This window comes from Aspergillus saccharolyticus (genome assembly GCF_003184585.1).
Source record: "Aspergillus saccharolyticus JOP 1030-1 unplaced genomic scaffold BP01scaffold_24, whole genome shotgun sequence".
NCBI classification, from domain to species: Eukaryota; Fungi; Ascomycota; class Eurotiomycetes; order Eurotiales; family Aspergillaceae; genus Aspergillus; species Aspergillus saccharolyticus.
The window spans coordinates 108,288-120,954 of NW_020290634.1; the positions used below are offsets into that span (position 1 = coordinate 108,288).

The 12,667-nt window shown below is 45.8% G+C and overlaps 3 protein-coding genes across 3 annotated transcripts; all 3 read left to right on the forward strand.

The window, feature by feature from the left end:
- Positions 1-3,207: 3,207 nt before the first annotated feature.
- BP01DRAFT_300089 (LysM peptidoglycan-binding domain-containing protein) lies at positions 3,208-3,671 on the forward strand (the record flags this gene model as incomplete). The annotated part of the gene is made up of 2 exons (XM_025571973.1): positions 3,208-3,445; positions 3,496-3,671. Coding segments are annotated over 2 exons (414 nt in total), but the record flags the coding sequence as incomplete, so codon positions are not given.
- Positions 3,672-4,149: 478 nt separating this feature from the next.
- Positions 4,150-5,116, forward strand: BP01DRAFT_384157 (uncharacterized protein; the record flags this gene model as incomplete). The annotated part of the gene is made up of 2 exons (XM_025577484.1): positions 4,150-4,383; positions 4,727-5,116. The coding sequence occupies 2 exons, from the start codon at positions 4,150-4,152 to the stop codon at positions 5,114-5,116; spliced, it is 624 nt and encodes a 207-aa protein (XP_025429755.1).
- Positions 5,117-6,537: 1,421 nt separating this feature from the next.
- On the forward strand, positions 6,538-7,651 carry BP01DRAFT_417021 (TPR domain protein; the record flags this gene model as incomplete). Its single annotated transcript, XM_025579230.1, has 3 exons — positions 6,538-6,574; positions 6,628-7,354; positions 7,408-7,651. The coding sequence occupies 3 exons, from the start codon at positions 6,538-6,540 to the stop codon at positions 7,649-7,651; spliced, it is 1,008 nt and encodes a 335-aa protein (XP_025429756.1).
- Between the last annotated feature and the right edge of the window lie 5,016 nt (positions 7,652-12,667).

Consider the following 12,667-nt stretch of genomic DNA (forward strand, 5'->3'; position numbering starts at 1 on the left):
GCGCTAGCCTCGCTCTGGTTGTCCCGATCAAGAAAGAAAAACAAAGCACAGCACAGACACTCACACACCGACAAGCCGTCTGTCACCATAGCTGAGGAATACAGATCGACTAGTGGTGGCATCCTCTCTCCTGGTTGCGGCGAATCGATACGCCACAACTCCACTGTGCAAAAGAGGGCTCTAGATGTTTCTTTGTAGTGCATTCAGAGGAAGTAACAGTGTGATTGGGATACTAAATCTTATGGAGTACTATAGTCGATAGTTGTTCATAGCTGTCAAGGGGTGATATTGGAATTTTAACTAGATTTGCTACTATTTAAACTAGTTCAAAACTTCTAGAGATCTCACAACTTATATTACAATAAATGTTTCGGCACTGCTTACCAGGGGAAAGCCATGGCTGTAGCCTCGGGTGTCCCCACGCCAACCCCATAAATCGATGCCACCGACCCACTCCCCCTTCCCCATACTGTCTACAATGTATGTACCCGGTAGAACAAGATGTATACAGTATACACAGTCCTACAGTTCAACACCCTCCCGATACCCCTCACTAAATCTACGATCCAAGCCTCCCTCGCCGTCGGAATATGTCCTCCTTTCTATGTACCTGACACACAATCGAGACAATACGCTCGGGAATTCAGTTAGTAGAGGGAAATCGATGTCAAGTTTCTGTCTATCCAGTGTTTTTTTTTTCTTTTTTTGGCTGTCTAGAGCACAATCAATCCAAAGACTAGCACATACGACCACAGGGTGTGGAAAATAGGGCTTCCCGTCCGCTCAGCCGTACTCAAGCCACACGCCGGGAGGTTAGTAGTTGGGTGGGTGACCACCAGCGAATCCCTTCTGTTGTATGTTTTTGTTTGTTTCTTATTGTCTATTATATAAATAAGCAGCTGAGATTTGGTCTGGAGGTGGTTTTGAGAGTCAAGGTTGTGCTCAAAATGACCCTCCAGGCGAGGGAGCCATATTCGATGGAATGCACTGTTAAGAGGATGAGCTGGCCTTTGGTCTCTTGCTATTTAGAAAACATTCGATCATGAAGTCTCGGAATAAAGATAAGTAGAATACACTAAAAGTTCTAGATCTATTATGGATAGAGCTCTATAATAACTATAGACTTCTTCCGTAGACTCTGTACATTTAAAGTTCTTACACTATCAAGAACAATCTATATAAGTCTCTTTTCGCTTCCTATCCGTTCCCAGCAGAATATTCCTAGTATATATATCTAGTATATAGTAAATCCGAGCATTATGTATCTGTCTCAGACCTTTGATAGGTTGATAAAATGCTGAGGCATTACGCAGCTGAGACATACTCGAGGAGGATAACTCTCGGAGGCATCTGATCATGCATGACATCCTTTAGAACTGGCTGAACCGTCTCCGGGTTAAACCGGTCGATCTAACCATAGAGATATGAAACAAAGCCGCTGTCACAGACACAATATTTGAATAGATTTATAGTATAGGGTGTGAGCTCACATCGATAATGGTTAAAGTCTCGGCCGCTCTTTGTGTACCTAGGGTGCCCGTTATCGTGATAAAACCCCTTACTTCAGTATCTCAGCAGTGGAACCTTTCAGTACCTGCCTACTGTAGCTTGATCAGAAACAGCACGGCCATTTGGTGGATTTGAATGGAACTTGGTTGATGTCTACTAAAATGTCGTCTGTAGTTCGTATGATTAACGCATCGCGGCAAGGCAAGGCTATTGTTTGGGTCTTCGGGAGCAACAGCAGTAATGATCAATGACAGCTCTTTTCGTCAGCAGAAAGAGCAAGAAGATTCACATCATTCACAGCAGAGAAAAACTGCGCTATTGCACCTGACGTCGCAGCTCAGGTACAACGAAAAAGCATCAAAAACATACAACAGAAGGGATTCGCTGGTGGTCACCCACCCAACTACTAACCTCCCGGCGTGTGGCTTGAGGACGGCTGAGCGGACGGGAAGCCCTATTTTCCACACCCTGTGGTCGTATGTACTGGGTTACTCAACAGTATAATCTATGATGTCTTTCAATAGAGCAGAGGAGAAAAGGTTATTAATACTCTGGATGTATCCGATAGGCGACTGCCTGACGTACCTTACTGTTCAAAGACCATATCACACGTCCCTTGTTGAGATTTTACTAGAGATTAAAAAGAGCGACTGTTCTTGTATCTTGTTTCACTGTCTGTCTTGGTTCCTTGAAGCCACCGAATCATCGGTAAGGGACTAATGTGGAGGTGACCGTATCATAAAAAGGGCTGTTGGAGGACAGTATAAATCGTTCTAATTACAAACGCCTCATAAACGGTCCATACATGCTCTGAGAGGAAACAGGCATAGTACAATACAATAATGCCTGCTTCTCTGACAGAAAATATACCAACTGTTGCTCCGAATAACCCTACAATGCTGATTTGTTCTAATCTCTCCCATCCACCACACCAGAAATGAAAAGGTAATAATGATGTTATTCGCTAGAATAGCTGGATGAAGGCCTTGGTCTAGAGTGCAAGGCAGTAATTATCACATGTCCCGTAAACTACACTGATACAGTTCTCTATATATTCGAGGCGAATCAGGAAGGGCCAGGAGATACACTCCCTATTACACCGCATCTCCAGTTATTCGTAGCACTTGGCCAGGGTGCCACCCACGCACTTGGCGCTGACAGAGGTGGTTTCTGCGGCGGCTGTGGTGGTTGTGATCGTGGTGGTTGCTGCTGCTGCTTCTTCTTCTTCTTCTTCTTCTTCTTCTTCTTCATCATCGTCGTCGTCGACGTCGTCTTATTACTACTACTGCTGGCGGTAATGATCGTCTTCGAGGAGGTATTAGATGTGGTCTAGATCGATGATAAAGCTGAGCTAGACTTCTCCGATATCGATAAGTCAGTAGAAGTCCTGGGGGAAGTGATAATCACTGTAATGACGGTTGATGCAGCCGGTTTGACTGTCAATACAGCGGCGCCCACAGTCACAACAGTAGTGCCCGCGGTCTCCATCGGTACAGTCACATAGGGTTGCAAGATGCTGCTGGACCTGTATTACTGTGTGCAGATTGACTATAGCTTTCCCACCGAGACAGTAGCTGTCGCTTCGGCAGCAGCAACGCTCCCGGCGCGTCCAGTCCACTCTTCGGCGCCGTGGAGACGCAGACCTCAACCTCAACTGCCGCCTTTTTCACAACCCTGTCAACTGCTCCGTCGGCTATTAGCTCCACGGCCGCCGGTACAGTCACTACTCCGCTTCCTATCCAGACCGGTATGGTGAGTGACTGTGATGAGTTCCGGCTGATCGTCAGTGGAGATACCTGCGCGACCGTTGCCAGCGCCGTCGGAATCTGCTTAGCTGACTTTTACGCCTGGAACCCAGCGGTGGGCGATACTGGCGCTAGTCTGTGGGTGAACGACTATGTCTGCGTAGGCATCGGTATGGCAAGCAACACCCCCAGTGAAATCTCCTCGGCTTCTTCGAGCCTCCGCACTCCTAGCTCCATCTAGAGCGGTATGGGGACGACTGCTATGCCTTCCACTGGGTTGTCAGCGGTGACGACTGTGCGGATATTGCGAGCACCGCCGGAAGTACTCTAGTCGAGTTTAACGTGTGGAATCCAGCCGTCGGTGATACATGCGCTTCGCTCTGGGTGGATAAGTATGTTTGCATGGGAACTGCATGAAGTGATTCAGATCCGGGACAGTGTGGCTGATTATTTCATGTACTGGACACGCGTCTATACATACCACTGTCAATATACTCTGAATCCTGCTCAATCTCGCTTTTGTAGCCTTCGTCTTCTCCGGGCATGATAGATGTGAGGATTCTCCTAGTTGATTGTGACTACCTTATCCATGGTTATACAGTGCATAGACAGGATCTTCCAGTCACGTGACGGTACGATACCCTGACCGAATTGCATTGGATCTCGTTTGAAGATTTCACGTCAGAAGACAAGCGCGCCTTTTCTAAAGTTCTCGTCTCTGCTCTTCAATCACCTGCCTCTTCCTCGGCCACGGCGTAAGGGCCGACATACCCCGGCCGGCGTATAATTCTACAGCCTTCGTCTCCAATGGACCTCCCGGCTCAGTTCTGCTGGCCAAGCAGATAAAAAATAGCACAAACTACTAAAAGTGCTATAGCAGTGGCATGGCCTTGACATGCGCGGCTATCAGTTCCGACGCAATGCGGCAATCATTTCCGGGGGCCGGAGCGTGGTGGCGACGTACACCACCAGAGCCCAGCTGGTGGCAAACGGGCTGGACCATCAACGACGGTCCCGCTCCGTGACTTGGAGACCAGGCGATGTACTTCTGGATGAACTGGACTTGGATTTTGCCAATAGCGACCCCCTGGAATGGGTGCACACCGTGGCGATCGTCGTAACGCATCCGGTATGTACTCCTCGTGAAAGATTGGACGAACGAGGTAGGAGAGACAACGCTAACATTTCCGTGCGAGGAAAACACATGTAGGTGACTAGTGGGAACTATCTCTGCTGGTATAACCTAGAATCAGGGGCAATGCAATTATAGGGGACTCGGCGTGGGGCCCGCAGGTAATGATCAACCATGAAATTGCAGAGTAGGAGGAGGATCTCGAGGATGGACTTGACTCCGAAAACCCCTAGGGCCGGCGGGCTCTCAACTGCTGGATCCGCGGCAGCTGTCGGATGTGCTGTGGATCGAGTGGGCGGCGCAAACGAGCACGGCGAGGTCAGAAGCGAGCTCACTGTAGTATGAGGAGTTGCTTGCCCGGCTCGCCGCAGCGAAGGCGATGTTCGATGCGCTTCCCCCCTTTTCCTTTCTCTGTTCATTGGGAACCTATGATATGGGAATTTTCCCAGGTGTGCTCGATCGGCACGGCCCAGCCCTCACGGAGCTGCAGCTTCACCAGCAGGAGCCCCGTTACTGGTCTGTGGAGCGTCGAGTACTATCACAAGAAGGCCACATTGCTCCGACGATTCCTGCGGAGGTGATTGCCACCATGGCGACTCAGTGTCCTATCCTGCACCGACGCCGATCCCGCCGCGCACACTCATCGCATTGGAGTAGGAAGATTTCCTCGACAATGATGGAACTCCTCTCGATTTTTATGCCCGGTGGCTTGCCCTCGACTGCGCCATGAATTGCGCCAGTTTGCGCGCATTCGAGCCCCGAGCCAGAGTCTGTAGCTTCTCCGGGGGTGCTGATAGACACCAGTAGGCAGTACTCCCTTTCAATTCTCTTTCAAACCAGAATGCTGCTGGAACGAATCGGCAATATTGGTCGTGGGATGGCCGGCGCATGGAGGGTGGAGTGGGATCCTAACTCAGGAAGACCGCGGGCGTAAAATCGGTCCCAGCCTGTTCACACAAGCACAGAAATATGTATGACACAGAGGTGAATGTTTTTGAACCAATCTGGCCTCAGATCAGTCGAGAGACCGAGGTCTGGTCGTTCGCGTGGCAGAGCTGGCCACGACAGTAGGTGTTTCTCTAAATTGTGAGTTACGCCTGGCATGCTATCATGATGGGTGATCCCTGGCTCCAACTAGAGCTACAGTCCCTGTTGATCTCAAAAGCATAGGGGCTTCAAGGTCGATGCATGATGGGAGTTTGAGCTTTCGTATTGGAGAATCATTTCTTGCTCCGGCCAAAAATCACTCAACACTTCGTCTTCATGCGTGTTTGAGCGACTATTCCTTCCAGCCCGATGGTCCTGCCACGAGAGGGCACGTATCACCAGGGGAGACGCTTACAGCTTCAAGATAATCTTCAGTCAATGGACGCTTTATGACCCCGCGGTATTGAAGCAAGTCTATTGCCTGGCGAGAATCCTTTCTCTGCTGATTTCGATTCATCTTTGAATTGAGGAGCTCAGCCAAGCCCGGTGGAAGGTGATTTAGTGCGTCGAGTATATCTTCATTGCAGTCCTTTTCGCACAGATCTTTGATATATAGACCGACCCAGAGAAACCTGAGAAGGGTTATGAGGATGATACTTTCAATCTTGAATACAATATTATGTGTATACCCAGAGGCTTGGTATTCGGTTCCCAGACCTACATTCCCTGGGAGCCGTCAGTAACACATCCGACGTGCGACATGGCTTGCTTCCGGGATGAGTCCAGCTGCTCCAGGAACGAGCTGAACTCGGACTCGAACAGATTTCAAATCGAGGAAACGGTTCGAATAGCCCATGGATGGCGGAAACCTCTACCATCTTGCTGCACAGCTCCACTATTCCAGCGTATAGTACCACAACGCACGCTGCAGCCCGACATGCCCATGGTAGAGCTGGCCAAACTGGGATCTATAAAGAAGGTTGAATCAATCCCAAAGTACTCTAGGCTATTGAGTGCGGGGTAGGTTGACAATGAAATATTAAGACCAATAATAGATGTACACGTAGCTCGCTTGAGTATGATTAACTGCTGATCTAAGCGACCTTATGATCTTCTGCCAGAATAAGTATTCCGATATTGTCCTTAACAAAACAGCAAAGAACAAGGCACCATTGAAACTCTCTAAAATTGACAATCTTTGCATTGCAACCTTGCATAACAAGCATGATGGCATTGACAAGTATAAATCAGGGCAGAAATGGTATGTTCAATAATCGAAAACCTACCGATTGCTGATTTATCGATCGCATCTAGACGCGCGCCATCTTATTGAGGTCAAAGCATCAGCTGTTCAGGGCTTGGGGATCTTTGCCACAGCTGATCTACCTCGTGGGACTCGCGTGATAGCAGAAACAGCTCTATTCAAACTCGAACAAGAAAAATCGAGCGCGAGAGACATTCTGGATGCCTTTGAAAAGCTTCCGGTAGCTCAGCAAAGACTATATCTTGACCTACACGAATTTGCATGTCCCCAATTCAGGAAAGCGGCGGAGCGTGAGATCGAGACCCAATGGGAGGAGCTGACAGATCTGGAATGCAAAGTGCTGGCTATCTTTGCAGCGAACGCCTTTAATGGTGGCGTTTTTCCGCTTGGCTCTCGGATGAATCATTCCTGCATTCCAAACACGGACTTCTCTTACAATTGGGGTATCGAGAAAGAGACATTCCATGCCATCAGAGATATCAGAGCAGGTGAAGAGCTTACAATAATGTATACCAAACTTACAAATCGGGATCGAATCAAGCGTCAAGTCGAGTTTGATAAGTGGGGCTTTCGATGCACTTGCTTGGCATGCGAGGATAGTCCACAGGGTTGGGAACGAGAACAGAGGCGAATGGAACTATCCGATCTCGATCAACGTCTTGCGATAAATATGCAGTTTGGTGGGAAAGAGACTTACAAAGAATCTTCTGAACTAGCACTGAGAATGGCCGCAATACAGAAATCTGAAGGCTTGCTGAACAGAGAACTCGGTATCTCGTATGTACCTTGCTTTGGTTCAATTACCAAGCTTACCGCTTACTGCTGTTCAGTTATCATGATGCGGCTCGATATTGCTTGGCAATGGGAAATGTCAAGATGGCACTTCTGTGGGCTGAAAAAGAGCTAGAGCTGGATATTTGCTGTGTCGGCCGAGATCATCCTGACTATGAAAAAGAGGCTGAGATGGTCAACTTACTCAGAGAAGCAGTAAGTGCCTCAAAACCGGTACACAGCAGTGTGATTGAATGGCTCAAACCACATTCGGCACCCGAGCAACCATGCGTTGTAATGTGATCAAGGAGAGGCCCACCGAAACTAAAGGATGACCAATACTACTTGACTCTGCCTGGTCATGTTAACTAAATGGTACAGTATTTAATGAAACCACTTTCAAATTTCTTTGCCTGCGTCTTCATTTGAATGAAAAGGTGGCTCGGCAGCCAGCATTAGCTGACTGCTCGTCTAATTATCGAGAAACTCCAACCAGGCATTCCTCTGTCAGTATTCAGCACATGATTTGCTGTTGACATCAGAATTTCCCGAGAATGAGAATTAAACAATGGGAAAAGGGTTCATATTTTGATACTGCACTGTATCTTTCCATATACAGACGGCCCAGTAATCTCCCAGCTCCGTGCCAGAATTGGCTTGGCGTGGGTTAGCTCTGGGGTTGCTGAAACAATCCAAGAGTGCAAGAGTGTGGGTAGGGACACCGGTATCCGGAAGCCCTGTAGTAGATATCGGAAGGCTTGACCAACAAACACATCACTATTGTTTCTGAATCTCACTGCCAAGATGCAAGCGTGAGTGTTCTTATTCAGTGGCCCGCGATAAAAGTTATAAGATTATGCAAGATATTTATATTTAAATATACTACCAGTCCTAACCAAGCAAATACCCATCTTGTATACAGTATTTCAATGCGATATTACCTTAATATATAACCCAGATCTCAAGTAATTATTCAAGGATCAAGACGTGACCTTCTCTATCAGCCACGGTGTGATTGTAAGTATAACTCATCATTTTATTAAAGAGAATCAAAGATAGTCAGATAACTATTTATATAAGATAAATCTCAAAGATTGTGGTACCTTATATTACACATGTATGGTTTAGCTATTATATTAAGCACAGTTCAGGTGTAACTGTTTTAAGCACTAATACTGTAACAGTACATGTTATCAAGCCAATTATTATTGACTATGACCCATATTTTGTTGAGTATAAATGCATGTGATCATATTCCATCTGCGAGGCTGTCATCGCCAATACCAATCAAAGGCTGCCACATCTATCTATCTTGTGAGTCAGAACACATGGTAATCAGCAGGACTAACTTCAGAATTATCTTGCTTGATGGATTGGTGCCAGCCTCCTAGATTAAAGGCTCAAGTGGAGAGCTTTGGAGGTAATTGCAAGATATCAATATAAATATATATTGCTTTACTGAGCATACCCAGAATTCTCCGGCTTGAGTATCTCCTAATTAGTCTGTCGAAGAAAGATGACATGATCTTGAGTTGGAAATCAAGCTATATTAGAATAGTATACTTGGCCAGTAAAAGTTCTTTCTCTATATAGTATAGAATATAGTCTCTTAAGCAGATGATCATATCAAGCTTCTAGTAAAATCTTACAACTGATTTCTTAAGCTAATTGCTTTAAATTAGGTAGCTTAAAGACTACTAGATAAATTAGATAGTTAGATTATAGTTGCAAGACTACTTATTTACTATATTTAGTAGTCTTAACTATATAAGAAGTACTAAGCTCTCTATTAATTAAAATATTGTAGATAAGCTTAAGTATAATTAAAAAGCTAGATAAGAAGCTATTCTTGATTTTTGTAGTTTAACTACTATTCTTAGTAGTATAAACTGGTTACTATTTTTTGAGAGAATATAGAAATACAAGATAAAATATAGATAAAAATAGTATTATTACTTAGAGATAGTTGTTATCGCTATGAATAGATTATCTATAATACAATACACAGCTGAAGATTTTCCATGTTTATGCTAGAATTGGCTTAGTGTTGTTTCATCTCAGGGTTGCTGAAATAATCGAAGAGTGTAAGTAGTGACACTGGTATCCGGAAGAACTGTATCAGAAGTTTGTGGGCTTATTACTCGACTACGTTTGCAGAGGTATGAATTGGTGGGTAATCTAGATCATGGCATGGCATTTGGATGGGTGCTTGGAGATTACCGGACTTTGCAAGTGTCGAGCTTTTATGGCGGATTGGTACTATGTTGTACTCATCTCTCCACCTGGAACGACTACCCAACAACATATGGCGAGTTGTTCGTGGATGCTATGGTCTAGTTCTCATCGACGATGAGGAGCATACTGTTCACTACACTCTTTAAAAGTGTGAAGGATCATCTGTCTCACACCATTAGCCAGGATCCCGCAATCTTTGACGCTAGAAGCATCTTTGAGCACTTGGGCTTTCTGTGCATGACGTATCTGAACTTCGCCTACTTCAGTGGTCAGCTAGGAAAGGTCGGAATATATAGCCCCTGAAGGGGCAGTCGTCACGTCTCACCTAAGCTCGTGAGATTCAGAGGACATATCGGGGGCTGCTCAAGCAACATGGACCTCATTCAACAGACGTGAGGCAGATTGGCGCTTTTCTCAGTTAAGTCCAAGCGATACTGGTTGCATCAGTCGAATAGCTTTAAAACAGATAACCAGAGAATGTGGCCACTCTTCTGCAAGTTCCTTGAAGATAGGTCTCCATCTTTCAGCCGGCCTTGGGAATCCGCAGTCCAGTATAAAAAATGGATCGAGTATGGGCGTCCGGAAATTGAACGCGCCCGGATCCTCCCAAGTATGCTCAGATATAAAGGAAAGGAGCTTATATGGGCGCTGAAACATGAGCACTATGTATTATTATTTATCTACTGGATGAGGATGAAAAACCACATGCACACAGTATCACCAGATTACGTCCTGTTTTTCCCCGAGTTTTGACGATGGAACCAGTCCTCGATGGGCTGAACTTCTTATAGATGACTCCGCTTGCACTCAAGCCTGGGACTCGGCATTATTCCACGGCGCTTTGGATGTATGGATTCCCGAAGCAGAGAAGCTTTGAGTTTCTCTCGCATTGCTTTGAAAGATGGCCAAAGTCGACACCGATGCGACTCGATTCGCCCTTGGGATTGCTTTGTGGGATGCGCTTTTTACTAAAAGAATGTTCAAGTTTCTGCTGTCGGTGGACCAAGCAATTTACCCGGGGAATAGCATTGTCAACGACAGACTGGATGTTTTCAGAGCGGACGCCATTTGGATTGGAATCCAGCATACGCTCACAGAGATCCTTTGCTCATTTTCTCTGTCAGGCTTACACATGTAGCGCGGGTCTTATTAGAGTTACCCCATGGTGGTGATACCGACTTTCCTAAGCCTGGCTACTGCATCGAACTCCTGATTACAAGTAGAGCTAATGTGGACATTCATAGCCGAGCTTTTCGCAAAATGGCCCTCCATCATACAGGCGAATAGAAGCAAAAGAAGGAGATAGCCACAGTTCTCATTAGCATAGGAGTAACCCAAATACACTCGATACCTTGGACAGCTCTGCAGATTGCAAGAGATAATAATCACATACTCATAGTGAAGCTCCTACTACCATTTACTAGTCCTAGCGATGACTGCATCAATAACAAGAGAGAAACACTAGTATATTAGATGAAAGTAGTATATACCACGGCTGATGACCCTTAAACCGATTATAACTTTCTCATATAATATATGGAGAAGCCTACAGCTGACTTTAGCTCTTAATAGCGACCTATCTTCTCATAAAATACCTAGATATATGGAATATGACAGAACGGTGCAAAACATAAATTCTAGATGAATGGTGGTGCGCAATTCTCACACCCTACTTGTTTTGTAGTAGTATACTGCGTTGCACCATCGCGGAAAGTATATGTTCGCACCAATTCTGCTGCATGCACCTTTATTGAGTAGACCACGCATAAATCCATAGACTATTGAATCCATTTTAAAGAATCCCACAGCCTACCCAGTCTACTAGAGGGACGACAAAGTGGGAGAAAAAAGGCAGTACCGTCCAATGTGCATGTGAACGCTGTCCTGCCGATACGCTAAGATTTGAGAAAATAGGAGATCAGCTGGGATTTTCAAACATGTTCAAATACGTCTTACAGACACGTGTACAAGGCATAAAAACATACAACAGAAGGGATTCGCTGGTGGTCACCCACCCAACTACTAACCTCCCGGCGTGTGGCTTGAGGACGGCTGAGCGGACGGGAAGCCCTATTTTCCACACCCTGTGGTCGTATGTGCCTATCTCTATTTGGCTTTGGATATTATTCCTTTGTCGCATTGCATCCTCCCTTTTCTAATTGTCAGCTTCACCAATCAATAGTTACTATCAACCAGAAAATTACATCAGGCTGGCGGCTAAGTTGACTTTATCTCTAGGTGAAGCCATCACTAGTCGCTGCCCGCACAACCTCCGCATCCTTCATGCACCCCTGAATTGACAGCATTCATTCAAGCCTAGAAAAGCTTATCAGCACCTTTACGTCGTGCACTGCATGCAGTCAGTTCAAAGGTTCGCAGTAGAACAATATATCCCTAGCGTCAGCTCTTCATAGTCCTCATAGAGCGATTCAGATGATTATTGCAATGACATTGAGATATTTTTGCATAAGACACGATAAACAATAAGCCCTATTACTGCTATACTAGATAGTCTAGATAAGGCCCTTGGGGAGGCGGGATCACTATTGAGAGAGGGGAAGTGAGAGAGCAAAAGATCATCATTCACTCACTAAATGTGTTCCAAGAATGTGAGGTTTAGCGGACACCTAAAATTTCAATTAGATACAATCTCAATACATTCCCAAGGTAATGACCGCCCAGCGCAATCTTGCCATTGCCTTCTCTCGAATTTTAATATTTCGCGCCGGCTAGGATTCAAAGGAGGATCTCACTGGTGACTCAAGGGGAAGACCGGGCAAGGTTTCGGCCGAGTATGGCGAAATTCATGACACGGAAGAGTTGGGAGAGAATCTCCCCGTATTCATCTCGAGAAGGGAAGGGAAAGTAAATAGGTCATCGTCTTTGTTCCTGAAGGCGCTTGGTTTTTGATAGTGAATATTCTGAAACTCAAGAAAGTTGTTCCTGTTGTCTCACGAACAGAGGATCATGGTCTTATATCCGCCACACAGCGGCGACACCTTATAACAAAGCACGTCCGACCACCAATGACTTATTTTCAGAATCTAAGCGACGATCATATATCCAAGCTTTTTATTGGCGACA